At 43.6% G+C, this 23,852-nt stretch overlaps 2 protein-coding genes across 2 annotated transcripts; both read right to left on the bottom strand.

The window, feature by feature from the left end:
- Nucleotides 1-225: 225 nt before the first annotated feature.
- Nucleotides 226-6,677, bottom strand: LOC142127146 (bifunctional glutamate/proline--tRNA ligase-like). The gene is made up of 5 exons (XM_075194308.1): nt 6,639-6,677; nt 4,025-4,217; nt 2,301-2,472; nt 978-1,211; nt 226-390 (listed from the first exon to the last, which is right to left on the bottom strand). Exons 1-5 carry the CDS (start codon nt 6,675-6,677, stop codon nt 246-248), a joined length of 783 nt encoding a protein of 260 aa, XP_075050409.1. The 3' UTR covers nt 226-245.
- An 8,729-nt stretch (nt 6,678-15,406) lies between these two features.
- Nucleotides 15,407-23,381, bottom strand: LOC142127147 (protein PRRC2A-like). Its single transcript, XM_075194309.1, has 12 exons — nt 23,170-23,381; nt 22,915-23,076; nt 22,710-22,829; nt 22,367-22,441; nt 22,094-22,217; nt 21,238-21,278; nt 20,788-20,855; nt 20,435-20,663; nt 19,654-19,749; nt 17,905-18,066; nt 16,530-16,615; nt 15,407-16,450 (listed from the first exon to the last, which is right to left on the bottom strand). Exons 1-12 carry the CDS (start codon nt 23,221-23,223, stop codon nt 16,300-16,302), a joined length of 1,368 nt encoding a protein of 455 aa, XP_075050410.1. The 5' UTR covers nt 23,224-23,381; the 3' UTR covers nt 15,407-16,299.
- Between the last annotated feature and the right edge of the window lie 471 nt (nt 23,382-23,852).

Below are 23,852 nucleotides of genomic sequence, written 5' to 3'. Positions count from 1 at the left end.
TTGGAGGAATCCCTGTGAGAGGATTGCCATGTCATGTTGCATTTATTAATTTAATTATTTTCACAGACTTAGGCTAGGTACACACTGGAGCTTTTTCATCCAATCATCGGGCCAATCAGCCGACATACAACCGTTCGGTCGGAAGTCAGGTTAGTGTGTATAATGCCACAATGGTCGAAAGTATTATATTGTGTATTGTTCAACCTTCAACACTGTTCGATTTAGCGCTACTGCCATCTACTGTCTTAAATCATAACTTGTCTTTCCCTGTAATATTGCTTAGTATATTTGATCCAAGGACTGACCTGGGCGGCTATAAACTGCTTCAGCCCCTCCACCGTCATGCCTCTTCTGAGGACGCCGCGCACAGTTGGGAACCTGGGATCATCCCTGAGAAATGATATGAAGTATATATGTAGTGGTTATAAGACTTGCACCATTAATCTACACCATTTCAGATATAGTTTCTACTTTATTAAAATATGTTCTTTAGTATAACGGAATGGTCTTAAAACGCACCCATCACTTAAACAACGGAAACAGTCAATTAAGGTGAAACAAAGGAAAACGCAGCCTATAACTGCATGATATCATTATTTCCTAATGAACTAGGAAGCTGCTTTCTCAAGAATAATCGTGGACTCCATAATGCCGCCGGTTCCTAATGAATAGATTGCATTCTCAGAGATATTTGTGCCTCAGTAGTGTCACAGTGTCCTAATCCGCAGGAGTTCAGTCCAGAAAGTGGCTGGATCCTGTCTCCATTGGCGACTGATGCTCTTTAACAAACTGATGGCTGCAAATATGAGTAGGGAGTATACAGGTTTTACAAAACCTGAACGGAGTATTAGAAACAAGGCTAAAAAATAAAAAAAAGCTGAACAACTAATATAATTTTGCATGCACACTGAAAAGAAAAAGCAAAAACAGTTGCTGGGACTATGGTTCCAGCAAATGAAACCCAGTTTCACACATACCAGCCATCCACAAGGCCCTCGTTGACAAACCAGGTGAGTCTCCTCTTAGACAGTACAGTGTTGTTGAGGTTCAGACGGCTGTACTCCCAGATATAGGGCTTCCTGATTCCCAGCACGTCTATGATCCAGTAGAACTGCTCGTCCCGGTCATGATATTCTGTGGTTCGTAGGGCATGTGTGACACCCTCTAAACTGTCCACTATGGGGCAGGCAAAGTCATATGTGGGATAGATGCTGGAGAGGAGAACATGACACAGAATATACAGAGGTTAATGGAGGTGCAGTTGTGGGGAATTGGGCATCCATATAATATTATATTTCATGAAGACACAAGATTAATGATTTAGAAATTGAAAAACTAATGCACAGTATGTAATGTCTATAAGAGCAATGACCTAGTTCAATATAATGTCATGAGAAGGCCCATCAGGACTAAGTAATTCTTTCTAATAAGTCGTTAGTAATGATACTCCTTATTGATCAGTAACTGATACAAGACAGGAGGTGCCAGATCCATCTATTACTATAGGAAATCATTGACCCCATGAATATTACACAGTGTATTATATTCTGTATTGTTCAGCCTTCAACATTGTTCGATTTAGCGCTACTGCCATCTACTGTCTTAAGTCATAACTGCTCTTTCCCTGTAATATTGCTTAGTAGCGTTAGTAGTGTACTAAGGTTGTATTATGTAAAGTACAGCCAAAGCTGCTGGAGAGGAACTTGGCATATGATCAACTGTTGTATATTATTTCTCAAATCTGGAATAATTATTTTTTTTTATATCAATTCCAACCTCCTTGTCAGTGATCCCACTCTCGCACAATGAGCTCCAAGGAGGCACATTGTATCACCCAAATCCATTGCAAGAAATTAAACAAGTAAAAAGACAAAAAACTAGTTTCTAAAAAAGGTGGATATCTGAACATCCAGATTGCAGATATCTGGATATATATTATGTATGAAACCTTTAGTATTTAAAAATCTTCATGATTGTGGAGAAAGCGGTTTTACAGTTCATGGTTCAGGTTATAAACCATCTACAGTCCCAAAGAGAATAGAGTGAGATCCGGGCTCAGGCACTGAGGATGCGGCCACAATAACAGTCACACAGCTCATGCTTTGCCAACAATAAGACTGCTCCCCAAATGCAACACGAGAATAAAGGAGTAAATGTTCCTTTACAAGCCTATAAAAATTCCAAGATAAATATAATTATCAGGACTCAAAAGTTTGACTACTTCAGAAAGCAGATTTTCAACTAAACCCCCGTTCAGTCACTGAGCATCATGTATGTAACATCGCTCGTCTCACACTTACTTGTACTTGCTTCCGGTCCGTGGATGTGGCTGAGTCTTACAGCGGAATAACGTAGGGTCCCGCATGCAACCGTTATTGGAGTTCATGTCAATTTTAGCCCGGAGACAGCAGGTCTGGCCAAACTGTGAGCCCCTTTTCATTTCTTCCCACATCTGCTGGTTCTTCTCTACCGCTGTAAATGCAAGCACATATATCTGTCTGATGCGGGTTATCCCTGACAGTACACTCAAACCAGAATTCTTCCAAAGGGTACCCAAATATTTTCAATACATAAATGGGGGGGTTACAGAGACTAGAACAACCAGAGGGTGTAATCTGGTTCAGGAGTCCCTGAGATCGTACCACTACATTCTACTAGTGTGTCAGGAGACCCCGATACAGTATCACTACATTCTACTAGTGTGTCAGGAGACCCCGATACAGTATCACTACATTCTACTAGAGTGTCAGGAGACCCCGATACAGTATCACTACATTCTACTAGAGTGTCAGGAGACCACCGATACAGTATCACTACATTCTACTAGAGTGTCAGGAGACCCCCGATACAGTTTCACTACATTCTACTAGAGTGTCAGGAGACCCCGATACAGTATCACTACATTCTACTAGTGTGTCAGGAGACCCCGATACAGTATCACTACATTCTACTAGAGTGTGTCAGGAGACCCTGAGATAGTATCACTACATTCTACTAGAGTGTGTCAGGAGACCCCGATACAGTATCACTACATTCTACTAGAGTGTGTCAGGAGACTCTGAGATAGTATCACTACATTCTACTAGAGTGTGTCAGGAGACCCTGAGATAGTATCACTACATTCTACTAGAGTGTGTCAGGAGACCCTGAGATAGTATCACTACATTCTACTAGAGTGTGTCAGGAGACCCTGAGATAGTATCACTACATTCTACTAGAGTGTGTCAGGAGACCCTGAGATAGTATCACTACATTCTACTAGAGTGTGTCAGGAGACCCTGAGATAGTATCACTACATTCTACTAGAGTGTGTCAGGAGACCCTGAGATAGTATCACTACATTCTACTAGAGTGTGTCAGGAGACCCTGAGATAGTATTACTACATTCTACTAGAGTGTGTCAGGAGAGCTCTAGACAGTACCACTACATTCTACTAGAATGTGTCAGGAAAGCTCTAGACAGTACCACTACATTCTGCTAGGAAGCATAAGAGCAAATAATTTAAAGCCAATATGTCCTACACTTCAGCTTCAGGTGAGTGGCAGTCCAGTACTTTCCTCATGGAGGTGTAATGATAACAGGACAGCTTAAAGACAGATTATCTTAAAACCTGGCATGCTATAGAACAATCGTTGGCATGCTACCAATACAACCTAGTATAATTCAATGCATCCCTATCATATTCAGTACATAGAGCAATGATAATTCAGGAGGTCAATGAATAAAACCAAAAATTGGAATTTAGAAATCCGTGTAACAAACAATGACTGAAGCACCCATGGGTTAAATTCTGAGTCAATGATACATACTCTTGCCAAATTTTTAGAGTTTCAGTAATGAATTTGTATCTAGTGTGCTATTCTTAGCTGGACTTTAATCGGTCTCCTGTCTTTCTTGGTGCCAACTGGTACAGTATGCATGACAGATGCTGGATCCAACAGCAACCTGACGGTGTGAGATAAAAGATGGCCCCTAGCGTGGTGCTTTGGAGGGGTCAGAAACGTGGTTATAACCGTTCCTTACTGTTACTCCTGTGTTTGGACTCTATTCTCTGTTCACGTTCTGATTTCATCTGTTCAGCGGGCGTGTCATCCACATAAGCCTTTCCCTCCCGGATGAGATTCTCTGCATACTGAATGATCTTCTCAAAGTGATCAGAGGTGTACGTGAACTGATCCGGCTTGATCTGAAGCATGGAGACATCCTCCAGAATAACCTGAGACAACACAACCACAAAACATCACTGAACATTATCTCAGCAGTCTGGATGCAGAAATCTCTGTTAGATACAGCTCAGCCTGGATATTCAGGAACTACAAGACTAAATAGGAAACTATGGGGCATATTCAATTGTCTGCGTTACTCGCAAAAGTAACGCGGCTAGCACACTATTACCGTTATTACGGTACCTTTAATGCCGCCTTTCTGCTCGCAGCTCCCCGAGCTGAAATCTGGGGTAGAATTACCGTAATAACGCCGCAAGTAACGCGGACAATTGAATATGCCCCCATGAGAAGCAATCTCATGGACAATGTACAGCAAGCGGTATATTATTATTCCTCACCATACAGGGGTTGTATTACTGAATACTGAAGTGATGATATCACTGCTCATTAACTGAATAGCAATTATCACAATACAATTTGTAACAGAGTTTCATGCAATTAACTTGAGCTTTTGTCAGTATTGCCCATATTGTATTGTAAAGATATCCAGTTCTTCCTAATATTGATTTAAGCCCAGTAGTTTTGTTACTGTCCTTAAGGAGTTAATTATGAATTAAGTGATGGTGGGATTCTAACCTGGCTTATATGTAATATGATCTAGGATATATAAATGCTTAGCATTACTGTATTTTATTAAAATTCATGGACATCATATATGTCAGTGATAGGCAACCTGATACACATCTGGGGCCGCATGGGTGGCCCTATAACCTTAAAAAGGGCCACACATTACCCTTAATCTCAGTAATAAGTTAAAACAATACATTCAATTAAATAAAGAGACACCTATCTGTAATAATATATCAGCAGTCATTTTTAAGGAGTGTTACAAACCATAACAAACAAATCTGATAATACAGCATGTTGCCCATCACAGATATACATCACATCATCAATTAACCTAAATAGTATTTTGCTGCCGTCTGCTGTAACACATGCATTTTAGTTTTGTTTAGCATGCATAGCAGAGAATAGGAGTAGTGCTCATAGCAACCAAATAGATGAAAGAATCGAATGTGACTGGTTGCTATAGGTTACAGCATCGGGTTAATAGTGGTAGAGGGTAAGATTCTATAATATAAATGTCTAGTGGCGTGTGTTAGTCTGTCTGTGTGTGTGTGGAAAAAATAAAACCAAGCTGCAGCGCCACCTGCTGGGCGGAGTTATACACTGACCTACTAAATTCTTAGTGTGTGTGGAAAAAAATTCAGAAAGGGCTGAAATTTGGTATACTAAGATGTTTTTAATTTGTTAATTTAATTTGTTAATTGTTAAAAGTGTTTATAAAGATTTAAAAAAAATATATATATATTTCTTGAAGGAGAAGTGACAGTTGTGAGTGGTTGCCGGGGGTGACAGTGGGGAGTGGTTGGTGGTTGAGGCCTGGGCTATGGCCCAAATGCATGACAAGAACCTTTTTAACACCTTAAGTAGCTTGATTTGACAAGAATGCATGAGTATCATGCACGGGTTAACTTGAATACATATATGTGTGTGTTTGTGTATATATATATATATATTCTTACCCTCTATCACTATTAACCTGGTTGTCCTATGGAGATTATCCACGTTCTGGCTGTCATATAACATACCTCCCAGCATGTACCATTTGAAAAATAGTGACATTTTGGCCTATGTTCCTGTCCACTTAATCCTTGCCCTGATCCTCCCCACTGTATACACAAACAACGATTCTCAGCCACAAAAAACGAAGCTCCTCCCTTCTCATATGTGGAAATTGGGACTGTCCCACCACAAAAAGTGAACTATTGCACAATATGTATAATAGTCAAAGTTGTTTTACAGTATAATGCTCTTTTGCTGGCCACACCTGCTGCAATATCTGCAACAATATTGGCAATTGTCCCGTTGCTGCAGCATGTATAGTCCCTAAACAGCCCCAATACTGTAATCCAGTGACATTGATTGGACCATTATTAGACACTTTGGCAGGTACAATGGAAGATGACCTCTGTAGATGTATGCTATATGTGTTTGATGGAAGTGACATCACTGCCATCCACTTGACACATCACTACCCCCTTTCTTCATCACTAGGTCTGGTAGAATCTCCAGGCCTAATACTAAATTCCAGGACTTTGTTATGTAATTTTCAGCAACACCAGTTCTTATGTATTTTCACTTGCACACTGTTCCCACATCCAACACCTGTCACATTGTCTTGCACCCACACACCTATTGATTGCTACTTTGTTCTAAAAAGGAGGATGTAGATGTATGCTATATGTGTTTAATGGAAGACCCAACCTGGTGCATTAGAGAAGGCGTTCTTTTTCTATTGTGCAGGATTTTATATTATGAAAAGATATAGCCTCGGAATACTTAGTGGCATAGTCCACTATGATCAGTGCGTACTGATGGCCACTGGCTAGTTTCTCTAAAGGGCCTACCAAATTCATCCCAATGTGTTCAAACGAGGTCTGGACCATGGGGACTCACAGAAACTATATCAGCAATAAGCGGGAGCACTCACAGAAACTATATCCGCAATAAGCGAGGAGCGCACTCACCATATATTTTACATTCAATAAAACGGTAATGGGCTCGCTTTCATGAATTTAATTCAGTTGTGTAACATGCTGCAAAACTGTATGACTTGTAAGAATAAGAATTAATTTGAAGCCCATACAGCTTCAATTCACCATACCAGTATTGGGTCTTAGACTACTGATGATCTCAACTTGAATAGGCCCAAGTATTGAGCCATGCTGGTCACATGAACAGTGTCATGGCTGTTGATATCCGTTAATTGGCCTAATATTGCAGCTTGTGTTGCCTGAAAACAACTGCAAAATTGACAAAAATTGATAGAATCATTATAGGGCATGTTGAAATATGTAGTCCAGTGGTAATTGCTTCTTGTGTTCGGTTATCTTTCGAAAGAAGCCCTGTGACACCAATAGAGGTCTGGCAGTTTAGCTCTAGTCCTATGTCAGGAATCTAGGATGTATGTTTGTAAATATTGGTTGCGTTGCAGTAGAAGTAACAACACACAAGAACAGTCTTTAGTGAGAAGTTGTACTGTACTCTTAATACAGAGGACGAATCTATGGATTCAGCTAGTAACAAGTCCAGGGATTAGTAAGCAATACAGAATCAAAGAAAGTAATCCTCCAACAACCAAGGGACAAAAACCAGAGAAGGTAGTTTTCCGAGAGCTAGGGGTCAAAGCCAGAGAAGGTAGTCGCCTTAGAAACAAGGGTCAAACACAGAAAGACAGCCTGATAACAATAAAATCTGTAGTACTGATTCCAAGAGAGAAGTTCAATAAACTGTCAGGCGTTATTCCAAAGAAGCTTATTATATAGGCCTGAAATAAGCCTCAGATGTTGGCAGCTAATTACTAGCAGCAGGTCATTTGGCCATTCCCTGATGCAGGTTTGCAAAGGATGCAGCAGGTTATTAACGGAGTATGTGGTTCACTGTTCAGAAACTGCATTGCTGCAACCCAGAATTGGCAGTTCAAATTCAGCAGTGGTGTCAGGTGGCATGAGAAACACTGTGTCTGTCGCAGCACAATAGCCATCCATGTTTGAAAAAAGGTGTGATCCCAAACGATAACCCCTGCATGCAAACGGTGAAGATCTCAGAGCATATGAGACTTTTGGACCAACCATAGAGTAATTCCATAGACAAAAAACCTTACGGTTTAACATGTCCAATTAAGGTTCCTTACACACCATCTAAAATGTAAGAAAACTATTGAAACTCTTCCACTCAAACTCCAAAAAGCAATGAAATTACGACGCTTAAGGCAGAAACCTTAATGGACATGTTCCTTGAGCAATACAGACATGGTATGCCACCACATCCTGCAGTTAGCTGCAGATTCAGCACTATCATGGAGTGAGATTGCTGTCACTCACAAAATGGTGGAGCTGCTAATTCACAGATTTGTGTGTTCACTGGAATACACACATACAGTACTATTACATTTTCTTAGTTTAGCTTTATCGTAGTGTGTGTCTAATATAGACACACACGACAGAGACAGACAGAGAGGGAGAGACTAGCGTCAATTTGGATAGCAGCCAATTAACCTACCAGTATGTTTTTGGAGTGTGGGAGGAAACCGGAGCACCCGGAGGAAACCACGCAAACACGGGGAGAACATACAAACTCCACACAGATAAGGCCATGGTCGGGAATTGAACTCATGACCCCAGTGCTGTGAGGCAGACGTGCTAACCACTACGCCACTGTGCTGCCCAATACTTGCCCAATACTTGCTCCTGACATACCCCTGTAGAGCATTTCTCCCTCCAAGACTGTGCCTGCTCCTAAAAGATATCTGCAGAACATAGCTCATGTCACGGGCACTAGGAGTCTTTACCCAGGAAATCACCAGATGATGGCTTACCAGAGTAATATAGATGGTAATAGGTACTCTGGTAGCAGGGTGACAACGGAACAGGAGGAACAGCAGGTGAGAGAATGCTCTGGGAAAGTCTATGACTAGCAGCACTGGTAATGAGTATATGACTGTACACGAGGAACTAGATGGACAAGGAAACGTGAGGATAGTCAGTGGTCTGCGTATAGCAAGTTGTACCACTGCTATAGTGAGGAGGAATGTCCAGAGGTAGCGAGGAGGTAGTGAGAGTCAGCGGTCTGCGTATAGCAAGTTGTACCGCTGTCTAGGTGAAGGAATGGAATCCAGGTGAAGGTAGATAACAGGGAAGTCAGTGGTCTGCGTATAGCAAGTTGTACCACTGCTATGTGAGAGGATACTTGAAACTGGTGTCACAGGGAACAGGAATCAGTGGTCTGCATATAGCAAGTTGTACCACTGCAATATATATGTAAGGGGGGCACGAGGAGACAAATGCTATGCAGAGTATACACGGGCACACAAAACTTGATCCCACGATGATATCACAATACAATGATAACAGAGCAGCACTGCTAAAGTATACAAAGTCACAATAACAATCCAGGCAAATAGAAAACAAAGTCAATGGTAGCGATAGTCTCAGTGGATAGAGGACTCCGGAGGAGAACACAACTCAGTCCAGCTAGATATGCAATACACAAGCAAAGTCAATGAGAAGTATGCATACCGCGGTTCAGGAGAGCAGGCTGTCAGAGAGACGTGCAGGGATACCTGAACGGCTGAAGGCCGGCAGGAGGAGAGACCACTGGAAGGTGGAAGCGGTAATCAAGTTGGTGCAGCGCACGGCAGGTAAACCAGCATGAACGAGGCAATACTCTGGAAGCAGTAGTAAATGGAACTGGAACATGAAGAACACGGGAGAGTTGAGGCGGTCTGAACTCCAGTAGCAGAGATGGAAGCAGCGGAGCGCTGACCCAATGAACACAAGAGAGTTGAGATGAGCTGGAACTCTTTAGAAGCAACGGAGGCAGCGGATAGGAATCGGCTAGCTGCAGACACGATGAACACCGGGGAGTTGAGGTGAGCAGGAACTCTGTAGAAACAACGGAGGCAGCGGATAGGAATCAGCTGGAGCAGACACGAACACAGGAGAGTTGAAGTGAGTAGGAACTCTGTAGAAACAACGGAGGCAGCGGATAGGAATCAGCTGGTGCAGACACGATGAACACAGGAGAGTTGAAGTGGTCTGGAAACCACAATAGAAATAACAGGAATCAGCAGGAGCTGAATACACGAGGAAACACAGGAACACCTTCAGAGGCTCATGGGAATGAGACTCCAAGATCAGGCAACGAGGTATTGACCACAGGTGCTTTAAATAGAGAGTGTTGCCTGATCAGCCAATTAATGAAAAGCAACAGATACTGAAGGCTTGAAAGGACTGCACATGCGCAGACCCTCAGGATGGCGGACGGCCACGGTTCCTAAATACACGAGAAGTAGCACTCACAGTCCGGTGAGTGACAGCTCATCACCAAACAGTATCTGGTCCCGAAAGATTCCTGCAAAGCACCCCTCCATAACCAACAGCTTTTCGCTCACATTACCCCATGTCTACTAGCTATTCCCTCACATGCCACCCAACTCACCAGCTATTCTCTCACATTCCAACCTCTGCACCGCCAGTGACAACTTTCCAATTCAAAGAGCCTTCTCCGATCGCTGTACAAAATAGAGCCTTTTAGTGAAACCTGCACCACACAAAAAATCTTCTAGTGACCCCTACACTTGATAGAGAATCCCATAATAAAGAGAATCTTCATCTGACCGCTGCACAATAGGTAGCGCCTTCACATATCCATATACAACACAAGGAGCCATCCTCTGGTCCTTGCACAACACAGAGAGCCATCCTCTGGTCTTTGCACAACACAGAGAGCCATCCTCTGGTCCTTGCACAACACAGAGAGCCATCCTCTGGTCCTTGCACAACACAGAGAGCCATCCTCTGACCCCTGCGCAATACATAGAGCCACCCTCTGACCCCTGCATAATACAGAGAGCCATCCTCTGACCCCTGCGCAATACATAGAGCCATCCTCTGACCACTGCGCAACAGAGGGAGCCATCCACTGACGCCTGCACAACAGAGAGAGCCATCCTCTGACCCTGTACAACACAGAGCAAATACAACACAAGACAGGGGGGGGACAGGACATGGGTGCTGCGGGGGGGGGGGACAGGACATGGGTGCTGCGGGGGGGGGACAGGACATGGGTGCTGCAGGGGGGGAGAGAGAGGACATGGGTGCTGCAGGGGGGGGAGAGAGAGGACATGGGTGCTGCAGGGGGGAGAGAGAGGACATGGGTGCTGCAGGGGGGGAGAGAGAGGACATGAGTGCTGCAGGGGGGTAGACAGGACGTGAGTGCTGCAGGGGGATAGACAGGACGTGGGTGCTGCATGGGGGGGGGATACAGGACGTGGGTGCTGCAGGGTGAGGGGGGAACAGGACATGGGTGCTGCAGGGGGTGAGGACATGGGTGTTGCAGCGGGGGGGAGAGGACATGGGTGCTGCAGGGGAGGAAGAGAGGACATGGGTGCTGCAGGGGAGGGGGAGAGGACATGGGTGCTGCAGGAAAGGAGAGGACATGGGTGCTGCAGGGGGGGGGAGAGGACATGGGTGCTGCACGGGGGGAAAGGACATGGGTGCAGATATATACATAGTTGGCAGGTATATATAGATGTGTATATATAATATAGATATAGGGCCAAGCAAGCCTCTCACCAACAGCACAAATCTTGCTTTTCTGCTCCCGGTCTCCAACCCCAGGCTCTGGTCCCCAGATGTAGCAGCACACCAGCTGGCTGGCTTCTAGATGATAAGTCCTGGAAGTCGTACCCCAGTGCCTGTATCTTGGTCTCCTCCGCCGCCGAGGAGGGGGCCAGCCGGACCCCCACCGTGTACACCGCCGGGTGCTCGCACAGGAGCAGCGTCACCCGGCCGGCTCCCAGAGCTGCTGCACACAGCGCTGCAGATGTAGGAGCTGACCGAGCCGGAGCACCTGGAGGAGGAGGAGATGGAGAGGGGGATCAGATGGCAGCGGTAAGAGGAGTTGGACAGGGGGATCAGATGGCAGCGGGAGGAGGAGACGGAAAGCGGGATCTGATGGCAGCGGGAGGAGGAGAGGGGGATCTGATGGCAGCGGCAAGAGGAGTTGGAGAGGGGGATCAGATGGCATCGGTAAGAGGAGTTGGAGACTGAGATCTGATGGCAGCGGGAGGAGGAGAGGGAGATCTGATGGCAGCGGGAGGAGAAGACGGAGATCTGATGGCAGCGGGAGGAGGAGAGAGGGGGCGAATAAACTGATGTTACGAATAGTGATCTTGCTTGTGTTTAGTACCTTTAGGCACTTCGATCCTGGCAGAGTGCCCCTGTCAGTATGCTAGGGAGGTCGATCGCCCCCCCCTCCTGAATCCGTCCCTGCTGCTGGGGCTGCACTGCAGGCACATATAATAGTAAAGACATGCTTGAGATATAGCGGAGTCATAGCAGTGGAGATGTGAGGAGTGGTGTGCCGGCAGGGGAGCGCTCTGTTCCCACAGTACAGCAGATATCAAGCTAGTCAGGTTTGCTGTACAGAGCACTTTTAAATTTCCCACCCCCAGCCTATGTGCAGTGAATAAATTAACTGATGTCACTGAGGGGCGGGAACTTTAAAATGGACTCTGTAACAGCCGCCTCTGGCATCACACGGGGGATTAAACGTTTAAAATAAGAGCGGCAACAGGGCTAAAAATGGTACAATGCATACTTACCAACTTTCTGTTGGTGAAATCCGGGAGCCTGCAGAGGAGGTGGGCGTGACGGGGGGGGGGGGGGCGGGGCTCCAAGTGACGTCATTTTGGACCTGCCCCCATGACGTGATGACGCAAAATGCGTCATTTGACAGCGGGGGGCGGGGCCAAACGCCGCGATTCACCGGGAATCGCGGCGTTTGGGACTTAATTCTGCCCACTTCACTAGGAAGTGGGCAGAATTATCCAGATGCGGGGGATTGCCACACTCGCCCGGGAGCCCGGGAGACTCTCGCAAAATGCGGGAGTCTCCCGCAAAATGCGGGAGAGTTGGCAAGTCTGGTACAATGTGTCCCCCCTTAGTCCCAAAACACTAACCAGCCAATCTTCAGTCGACAAATATCTCTAATTTGTCTGCAGTTTACAAAAGAAAATCGGTATGTGGGGAAAGCACAGCCATATTTGTGCTCCCAAGTGAAGCCATTTTCAGTACACCCAGCACAAGACTCTATCAGACATGCGCAACGTTATGAAGTTATCTGAAATCCCCTATCTTTAAAATGGGGCATGTTTTACTTGTGAACCCTCAAAGGCACTCCTCATCCCTCACAGCTTTCTAACAAAACTTACCGCGTGTCTTTAAACGCCCTGTACACTGAGTTACGCTCCCCCAAAAAAAACAGAAAAACTGCGACTTTTGCGAAACAGGAAGTAGAAAAAAAAGGACAGATTTTGAACTTTAGATTGTTCCTAAATTTTCATTTTTTTATTCTTTTTTTCTGAAATTTCACATGCGGCACCTGTGGACAGTTCTCCATTCGAATGCCAAATTTCAATTTATTAGCTTTAATACTTTTCAAAATGTAGACCCTCAAACACCATGCCCCCCCTCTCACAAATTCCCTATGGGAAAATTACGTTTTTTTAGATGTAACCTTAATATAAGGGCACGACTGTGCCCTTATAATTCAGGGACTGAATTAGCACAGGACTTGACAGCCAAATTCCCAAAATATTATCTAATTTGACCACCACAATTTATGTTTGTCTAGTTTTATCATTTCTAAGGGAAACAAAATTATTCTATCAGATCTTTCTAGAAGAGCACTGTTCCAGTGCATTTGTAATTATAGTGGTATATTTTTGCAAAATTTACTGGGGAGAACAACAAAACAAGTATTTAAATACACTGTAACAATCTTTACTTAGGCTGTATCAGGTATTTATAAATGGTGCAGAATTGTAATTTTTCCAGAAAAATGTTTAAAATATTTTTCAAAAAAGTATGCAGGCTCAGACTTTAATTGAGATAACACATTAATAGCAATGTACTCCATCTGCCTTGTGATTTGAATAATTTCTTCTGTGATTTATTTTACATAATTAAAAATTATATCCTAAATATGTGAAGCTTAGATTTTTATCAGGCTTCATTGATGTGAATGATAAACACTGATGAAACAAGCCAGTTATTGAATATGTCTCTTGTATTCAATATGAGATTCAATTTAAAAAATTTTCTTGCTAATCATTAAATTACATAGTGAAGAAAATAGTGATCCATGTTATATGACGGAGGAATCTACTAATGGTATAAATTTTGGAGGCCGCATCTGTGCTACAAGTATATACCCAATTGAAATGAATGGTTCATTGAAATCAATGGGTCTATTGAAATGAATGAGCAAAGTTATCTGGAACTCCCCAGCTGTTTTTTCCCCACAACAGATTGTTTTTTTTCCAACAGAGATTCAATTTAGTCTCTGTTGATGTGGAATCAAAGCACCAACCAATCACAAGCAGCAAGTGTGGGAAAATGATTATGATTGGCTGGCAGCAAGGGGTGTGCCTCTCTACAGTTATGGCCAAAAGTTTTAACAATGACACAAGTTTTGATGCTTCAGTGTTTTTAGACTGGGGAGTTTCCTGGCCATGGACCCAAAATTTCGATGTTTTGATCCCCGAGCCACATAGTTATCACTTTTGCCTTATGGCAAGGTGCTCCATCATGCTGGAAAAGGCATTGTTCGTCACCAAACTGTTCTTGGATGGTTGGGAGAAGTTGCTCTTGGAGGATGTTTTAGTACCATACTTTATTCATGGCTGTGTTCTTAGGCAAAATTGTGAGTGAGCCCACTCCCTTGGCTGAAAAGCAACCCCACACATGTATGGGGTCTCAGGATGCTTTACTCTTAGCAGGGCCACAATCAGGTGGGTATGGGGGGTACTAGCATATAGGGCCCGAGCTCACCAGGGGACCGGACCTGCGCTGCACACCACAGATTTTTATTTTTTGCTTCTTTATGCCTGGTGGTCCAGTAGAAATGCTTTGCGGACAGCCTGTGCGATCTGTGCATGGACTGTCACATTGCATACTACTCACTGTGGCCTCATCATTCATTCATAGAATACTGTACTACGGCTTGTAGTACAGTATTTTATGAATGGATTGTGCGGCTGAAGTGAGTAGTATCCGATGTGACAGCCTCTGCATACACCACACAGGCATAGAATCACTGTAGGTAGTGGCAAGATCCTCTTCACCCTGTAACATCACAGGTCATGTGGCTGCAGCAGTCACATGGTGCACCATGCATGAGCTTCTGGAAATCTTTCTGTTCCTGTACTGTCACTGGGGGAAAAAAAAGTAAGATGGGGTAATGTATTGGAGAGGGAGAATGTGTATGTGTAAAGCTACTGGGCAAAGGGGGGGGGGGGGGCATGTGTATGTGTAAAGCTGCTGGGCAGAGGGGACATGTGTATGTGTAAAGCTGCTGGACAGAGGGGGCATGTGTGTGTGCACATCATAGCAACACAGTCTAGTTTTACACATTATTTAAAGGGCAAACAACACGGACATAACTGTTATATGAACACAATCTGCAATACAAGTTAGTTTCTTTAAATAAATATATATTTGTGAATATTATTAGCAGAGGTGTGTACCAGACCAGAAGATATTTGGGATAGTTGGGGAAAATGCTTTTCATAAACATGTTAAATTCTCTGTCAATAATCTGACTGCTATCTTACCACGTATAAAGTTACTTACAATTCTTGCCCTGCCCATTCTCACTGTGAATTACACACAATTCATTGGTACCAGTGTTAACCTGCCCCATCTGCACTAATGTTGAACTGGCCACTCAGTGTATAATGTATTAGAACAAAAATAGTTCCTGCTGTTTTTTTCCTGATCCTTTTTTGTGTGACATTCTTATCCGAATACTTGTAAGTACTGACCCAGCCATCACATCCCCAGAATACATCCCAACCTCATTCCTTCTCTCAACCAAACCAACAAGTGTGGTATGAAAGTTCAAAGGCTACGGGTAAAACCTGTGGTTAGTCTCTGCAGGGGACTCATATTGGTCTCCCCAACACCTTTAAAGGATTTTACAAAACCCCAGGAGGTAAGCGTGTGCACCAAGCCGGGACACCAAAATGGAAAATAATCCCATGGACGGAGTGAAAGATATAAAAGTGTTAGAAAAAAGGTTAAGCAGTTAATGAGTTTTACTCTGCTCTGACTGATGCGAGTGAGCACTAATTCCAGCTAGGGATGTCCAAGGCCAAGCAACAAACATAGAACTTTTTAACATAGGAAAGTTTAGATAGTCTATATACTTTACATCAAGCTCAACAAACCATGGGTCCCAAGTCCCATGCGCTGAGCTCTGTGATAAGATCTATGCTCTGCGCTCCTGGATCTCAGAGGCCCCAGAATGCCGTTCAAGCTGGCTCAGACTCCATGATGGCAGAGAGGAACTGAGTATGAGCAGTTCCCCTCTGAGTAAATGATGGAGGGTTTAATAATAATAATAAGGATTAGGAAGTTAATTAAAATAGGACAGGTTAATAATGATGCATAATGGAGCTATTAATCATATCTACAAATACTAAACAAATGCAGCATCACCATATTAAGATACTTTCAGCATATACTGTTCACCAAATATTTGGGGATGACCGATATTCACACACACAGAATAGATAGATAAAAGATGTACCTGCTGATAAACATCAAATCGCTGATTTCTGGCAGCTCCATAATTTGCATGTGAAGATTTTGTCCTAAATAGAAGAAGAAAATATATAAGTGAAAATAATTTTAGGAGTAATTTCCCACCAATCAACTGGGACTTGTTCTTACCTCCCCCCTGGCATTGGAACACAAGTTCCTGTCCCACTTCTTCGCTGATCTTCAGACTGTTTTACATCAGCTGGATGTGTCGAATACTAGAAACAGACAATGGAGTATCCTCTTTTTACAAATAGACATAGAACTACCAACTTATTATTACTTTATTAAGTCCACAATCAACCTTTAATCATATTAGATGTGGCCAACAGGAATAAGGTCGTTGCACTAAACAAAAAATATTTAGGACCCAATTTAGAGTTGGATGAGACCGTGCTTAGGGGTAGAAAGCGATTTGTGGATAAACATTATTATAGACTATGGGGGTAAATGTATTAATGTCCGGATTCTTCAACTCCGGCGTGTTCAGCGATTAAATTTTAAAGCGGCGCTGCCATGTAAAGGGAAGTTTCAGGGAAGTTTCCCTTTACAAGGCAACGCTGCTTTAAAATTTAATCGCTGAAGACGCTGAACACGCCGGAGTTGAAGAATCCGGATATTAATACATTTACCCCTATGAAAGTTTTATGGTGCAAGATGAAATTATTCAACATAAACATGAGTACTCACTGCTAAACAGAGATTTTATGTGTACTTTTGGGCTGTAAAGTGCATAAAAACTCAAAATGAGGCCTTTAATTAAATAAAACGAAGATAGAGCTAATGGCTGCTTAAAACAGGTAAAATACTGCTGACAAACAATGAGTTCTGTACCATGACGCACATGTCCAAGTAGACACTCAGGATTGTGTGCGGAATATCCCTCTATAATGCAGCCCGGTGAATTACCGCAACCTACACAATATTGGGATGTTTCAGATGGTCTCTGGAACATAACCTTTCTGTAATGACTGGTTGGTCTCAAGCGGCTTCTCCTTTGGTTGTAAGTGATTACATACCACACACATACGTACCTTGTAATAATAATACGATTGCATTGCCAATGGAAATCAGGTGTGTTTCTTAACTAGTGAAAGTGTTCAATAAACACACTGTATACCCAAATATACAACAATAATGTAATTAAAGGTAGTGGTGCAAAAAATCCATATTTTACATTTCAGCTACCAAATAGACACAAAAGATTCTGCCGAATCATAAATATACCTTCGTTAGAAGGAACGTTGACAAACTGCTTTTCAAATTATTAATTCAAAAGTTATACATAGGACATTTATATCTAGGTTTAATTAGTCTTTTCCATCTAAGGAAATAGATAATGAAATACTTATATTGTATTTGTAAGACAATCAGTGGTATATTGAGTAAATCCTACATATTAAAAAAAGTTTACATTTTTTTTGCTTTTTTTTTTTTTTTTTTAAATATGCCAGGTAGATGTCCACATCACTCTTTTCCACCCGATTTCCTTCCTCAAAGTACTTACCTCATTTCTGACATTGTGCAAAAGTGTTCGTCCTGTGGCAGACAGCTGGTGAAGAGGCTGCATTGCTTGACCTACTGTGACAAGAGGAGGCTGCTGAGCTGCCGATGACAAGGAACCAAATCCCATTACTGGGAGCTGAGTATCCACCATAGAAAGAAGAACCTTAACAGAGAAAACAGAAATGTATTGTACTGCAGCAGTGCCAGTCTCCTCCTCACACACTACTACACCATGACATGTATATACAGCACAGGTACAGTACAGACAGCAACAGTGTCAGTCTCCTCCTCACACACTAATACACCATAACATGTATACACAGCACCGGTACAGGACAGACAGCAGCAGTGTCAGTCTCCTCCTCACACACTAATACACCATGACATGTATACACAGCACAGGTACAGGACAGACAGCAGCAGTGTCAGTCTCCTCCTCACACACTACTACACCATGACATGTATATACAGCACAGGTACAGTACAGACAGCAGCAGTGTCAGTCTCCCCCTCACACACTACTACACCATGACATGTATACACAGCACCGGTACAGGACAGACAGCAGCAGTGTCAGTCTCCTCCTCACACACTAATACACCATGACATGTATACACAGCACCGGTACAGGACAGACAGCAGCAGTGTCAGTCTCCTCCTCACACACTACTACACCATGACATGTATACACAGCACCGGTACAGTACAGACAGCAGCAGTGTCAGTCTCCTCCTCACACACTACTACACCATGACATGTATACACAGCACCGGTACAGGACAGACAGCAGCAGTGTCAGTCTCCTCATCACACACTAATACACCATGACATGTATACACAGCACAGGTACAGTACAGACAGCAACAGTGTCAGTCTCCTCCTCACACACTAATACACCATGACATGTATACACAGCACCAGTACAGGACAGACAGCAGCAGTGTCAGTCTCCTCCTCACACACTACTACACCATGACATGTATACACAGCACAGGTACAGGACAGACAGCAGCAGTGTCAGTCTCCTCCTCACACACTACTACACCATGACATGTATACACAGCACAGGTACAGTACAGACAGCAGCGTCAGTCTCCTCCTCACACACTACTACACCATGACATGTATACACAGCACAGGTACAGTACAGACAGCAGCAGTGTCAGTCTCCTCCTCACACACTACTACACCATGACATGTTTACACAGCACAGGTACAGTACAGACAGCAGCAGTGTCAGTCTCCTCCTCACACACTACTACACCATGACATGTATACACAGCACAGGTACAGTACAGACAGCAGCAGTGTCAGTCTCCTCCTCACACACTACTACACCATGACATGTATACACAGCACAGGTACAGGACAGACAGCAGCAGTGTCAGTCTCCCCCTCACACACTACTACACCATGACATGTATACACAGCACAGGTACAGTACAGACAGCAGCAGTGTCAGTCTCCTCCTCACACACTACTACACCATGACATGTATACACAGCACAGGTACAGTACAGACAGCAGCAGTGTCAGTCTCCTCCTCACACACTACTACACCATGACATGTATACACAGCACAGGTACAGTACAGACAGCAGCAGTGTCAGTCTCCTCCTCACACACTACTACACCATGACATGTATACACAGCACAGGTACAGCACAGACAGCAGCAGTGTCAGTCTCCCACTCACACACTACTACACCATGACATGTATACACAGCACACAGTTAATAGACATAAGTACCTGCTGGGTAGGAGCTGTAGGGAGGTATCCGCTCTGCCCCGCATGATGAAGGGGAGGAGAGTAATAATCAGATGGAGATGTCATTTCCTGTCTGACCTGAAGAGGAAGATATTTTTTAACAGTAAATGGTATCTTCTAATGATATTCATTTTCTTCCCTCCCATCTACCTTTAGAAGAAAAGTGTATGACTATATTAGGACCATCAGTATCAACTTATTCAGCAATCTTCAGGTAGGACCACAATGCCAGAATACCCAGAAGAGTTCTCCAGAATCCTTCCTAAGGAGCAATCAACCCCGGCACTGACTTAACTAGGGCCTGCCAAACCGTCTCATCTGGTGGCATTGCTGAGGGACTGGATGATGCCCTGATCAGAGATGATGGGGTCATTTGCTGAAGCTTCAGTTAAAGAGGTGGACGGTTCCCTTCAGCTACACCCTGGACGCAGCGAGCTGTGTGAACTTTAAAATAGAGGGTCTCTGTCACTCCCCAGCACACACTGGCATTGTAGGGAAAATCTTGCGGACCATCTACCATTGAGATTTATTCTACTGGCTGACGCGGTTTTTCTGTGACAAGTAATGTCCATAACATTTTCCAGACTATCAGAGTAAGTGTCCCATGCTAGATTAACTGCATATTGGGAGGGACGGTAGAATTAGAGAGCTGCATTTTGTTTTTAGGGTACTCTCCTTTAAATTCACCAGAACTACACAAGTTGGGAGTCCTTATTAGATACAAATACATACAAAACACCTACAGATCTCATTTCTCTCTCACCTGCAGCATCTGCTGCTGTTGTTCAGTGGTGACCTGGGCTGGGCAGTAATGTCCACTGTATAGGAAGGCTGGTGCCTGGTATAGTAGGCTGCCTGCAGGCACCTTGCCCAAGTCACTGAACTCCAGGTACTGGCCTTTCAGAGCGATGCCGGAGAGAAGAGCAGACGTGGGCATGAGAGCAGGTGACGAACCTGGAGAGGGAGCAGCATGCAGGTACAGAGGCTGGGATCTGCCACAAAACAAGAGATTTACATTATAGGGAATCAAATTTCAGAAATATCATAAGAGACAAATAAAGAATAAAAGGAAGACACAGCAATAAGAGGTCACGGTTATCCAAGAAATTCTCTGACCTGTAGGGCTGCAGAGAGGGGGTTCCAGGTCTGTACCCACTGCCCGTGCTTGTGACATGGACATCCACCTGACACATAATACAAGCAATGGAAATTATCACCCACATTAATGGGACAGTCCAAAGACACTACATAGAATGGAAATACACTCAGGAAAGTCAGAGAATGTTTTTTACATTCTGAAGCTATAAACTTTGAGGCCTTTTTAAGAATTTTGTCTGAAGAACATTCTGTTCTGCAGAACTGGGGTCAGGATATATAGAAACGTTACTTCCCCACCCAAGTGACACTGGGAGACATGAAAACTGTTCTACAGGTAACAGTGTATAAAAGGAGGAGCTGCCCATAGCGACGCTCTTCTAGTAGTTCAGAACATAAAAGTCCCAGCACCTCTTCTACCGTTACCTGCCCAATGTACAAAGAGGATAAAAATTATTTTTGTTTTAATACCTGATAGTACTGGTTAGAGTACACTCTCTGGCTTCGATCCTCTGCAAATAAGAAGAGACATTTTTAGAGATAACATATACCTGCATACTGGTTATGGGAATTCTAAGCTTCTGGAAAACACTGATGAAACAAAAACTACAAACGAACACAAAAAAAGCAAACAAAAAAAGTATACTGTATATTACATTTAGTATACTGTATATTAGTATTCTCATTTGAGCACAGTCTGCTTTCCTTTGACCATACTTACTTGTGACATGTAATGTGCGAGTGCTGAAGCGGACACTGCGATACAGGAGAGGCGCTGGACTGTTTTCCCACAACCACCCAGCAGTGGTCAGAAGACCCTGGACGGACGTGTGTTACTAACATATCATCACAGCCGTAACTCATTCGTACATACAGATGTGTCAGATTCATACCTGGCATCTATGTGGAATTTGGCTACATCCTTTACAAAACGATTTGGTTTTCCCTTTTGCAACTAAAGTTTGGAGATTGATTGAGACATTGTGTATTGCTATTAACCCTGGATTCGGGGTAAGGAGATTCTAATCCTATAATTGGACACTGCTAGCTTATACACTGTTATATTAGGACACTACTTCTGCTCTTTATGATTTGAAATGTCTTTTGGAGCGATTCTATTTCTAGAACACTGCTAGAGACCAAAACTTGTGTGATACAGTATAAATTGGTCTGGACACTCAGCAAGTTCCTTTTACAGCAGCAGCCTTTTTATATTTAAACTTTATAGATTTTTCAGTAGATCATAATTATTTTTAGCTTAGCGCCGATTGATTTATTTTAGTAGCACAATAAAACACTAGTGATCATCATTGGGGGTTACTATTACCTGGCAGTAGAGATAGTGCCCCTTCCGGGAGGGCAGGTGATACTGTGAGTTGTTGAGGATCCATTTGAGGCTCAGCTGCTGCCGAATGTAGAGGGAGATCCCAGGACCGTGGCGAGGGCCCTCTCTGCAAGTTAGTAGTGTATATAAGTGGAGGAAAATACACCAATAGACACAGTAGAGTGAAAACAAAAGGAGCCAGGACACAGCATGAAAAAAACACAGCGAAAGTTAGGACCCAAAGGAAGGGAGCGAGCGGCGATGATGTGTCCTTACCATGCATGGATGCTGGCCTGCAGTGCCTGGTGTCTCTCTGCCCTGCTTGGTGCCATCACAGGGAACACGAGGTTCCTTTATAAAATACAAGTGTTGATAGAGCAAAGAAACAGATCAGATAAAAGCAGAATAATGGTATAATCACAAACATGGGGACATATCCATTAGCCGCGGAGTGTCTCCAGAATGGTCATAGAGGTAATCAGCAGTGAAGTAACATCGCAGATTTCTTTTTGCCACCCCCCCCAAAGATAAGATGGAAAGAGGGGTAACACAAGAAAATGATGGAGACCCATGCAGTGGAGAAGATCTAGCAATAAAATATTGGTGCATCAGTACTTACCTTACAACATGGAGATGGAGGAGCTGAGAGGCAGGAAGGGGTGCTGGGTCCACAAGGACATTCTGTTGCAGGCTTCTGGGAACGTTCCATCCCAATTGGATCAGGAGGAAGTCCCACTAACTGTAGAGAGATGACAGAATGAGGCAGGGTAATAAAAGAACAAGGTTATGCCAGAAGGGAGAGAACTGCGGGACGCATCAATTACCGGAATGTGTCCATGCTGTGACTGACCCGTGGGACCAGACCTGCCCGATCTTTTGCCTCCTTCAGGTTTTATACCTCCGTCAGGGGAGCTACGTTGACTACAACTGCTGGAAGAGAGCTGTGAGTCACTGCTCAGATCCACTCCACTGTCTGACTGGCTCATCTGGGGGACAGACAACAGAAGGGGTAAAGCAGGATTCCCTTCTGAGAAGTGTTAATGGGAACAACAACAACACGAGCGGTAGTTACTACTTACCTCAGTGTTGATGGCATCTTCATAAGAATTCAAAGGCTCCATCCACGGCTCCATGGGGTAAGAGGGGCAAAGTTTTCCCCTGTCATCTGAATTTAGGCGGTGTACCAGAGGAAAGAAAATGGTGATACAAAACAAAACAGAAACAATGGACAAAGGGAAAGATAAAAAAGCAGAAAAGAGAATTGAAGCAGAAGTAACGAGGGAAAAAAAAAGAAAAGAAAAAATGTGCATGTTAAAATAACACTAAAATACTACAGCAGGAACAAAAACAAAAAACAAAAAAAAAACCCAACTTAACATATAAGGTGTATGACAATATCATAAAGACAGCAGCTAACTCCAGAAAACATTACTTATCCAGCAGACAGATTTGGGGACACACAGTGGATAGAAAGCAGGTTTGTCAGGTTATCAAGGCAGCATGTACCATTCCTGCCCCAGTGTACAGCTATTAGGGGCATATTCAATTAACATTGAAGTTGCGCATTTTTTTGTTATCACAGTACCACAACATTGCAGATTTCCCTTTGCAACCCTATGGGTCCGTTCCGGAGGTTCTATTCTACTGACCATTGTGCTGAAATATCCTTTCTTCCATTCTTCTGTTAAGATTCTGTTGTCCCATCTGTGACAATCTAGGACTTGGGAGACCTATGGTGGAGCCACATTTTGATCTACACAAA

This window comes from Mixophyes fleayi, unplaced genomic scaffold, assembly GCF_038048845.1.
Source record: "Mixophyes fleayi isolate aMixFle1 unplaced genomic scaffold, aMixFle1.hap1 Scaffold_2856, whole genome shotgun sequence".
Taxonomy (NCBI): domain Eukaryota; kingdom Metazoa; phylum Chordata; class Amphibia; order Anura; family Limnodynastidae; genus Mixophyes; species Mixophyes fleayi.
The sequence above is the reverse complement of the archived record's forward strand: the minus strand, read 5'-3'. Positions and strand labels throughout refer to the sequence as shown.

What these genes read in the sequence shown, in the direction of transcription:
- LOC142127146 (XM_075194308.1), bottom strand. Translation starts at nt 6,677, where the DNA reads ATGGTCCAGACCTCGTTTGAACACATTGGGATGAATTTG. An exon ending in GTCCAAACACAGGAGTAACA is followed by an intron (nt 2,473 to 4,024) that starts GTAAGGAACGGT and finishes TTGCATTTACAG; the next exon opens with CGGTAGAGAAGAACCAGCAG. An exon ending in CGGACCGGAAGCAAGTACAA is followed by an intron (nt 1,212 to 2,300) that starts GTAAGTGTGAGA and finishes TCTCCTCTCCAG; the next exon opens with CATCTATCCCACATATGACT.
- LOC142127147 (XM_075194309.1), bottom strand. Translation starts at nt 23,223, where the DNA reads ATGGAGCCGTGGATGGAGCCTTTGAATTCTTATGAAGATGCCATCAAC. An exon ending in CTCCATCTCCATGTTGTAAG is followed by an intron (nt 22,442 to 22,709) that starts GTAAGTACTGAT and finishes TATTTTATAAAG; the next exon opens with GAACCTCGTGTTCCCTGTGA. An exon ending in CTACAGCTCCTACCCAGCAG is followed by an intron (nt 18,067 to 19,653) that starts GTACTTATGTCT and finishes TTCTCTGTTAAG; the next exon opens with GTTCTTCTTTCTATGGTGGA.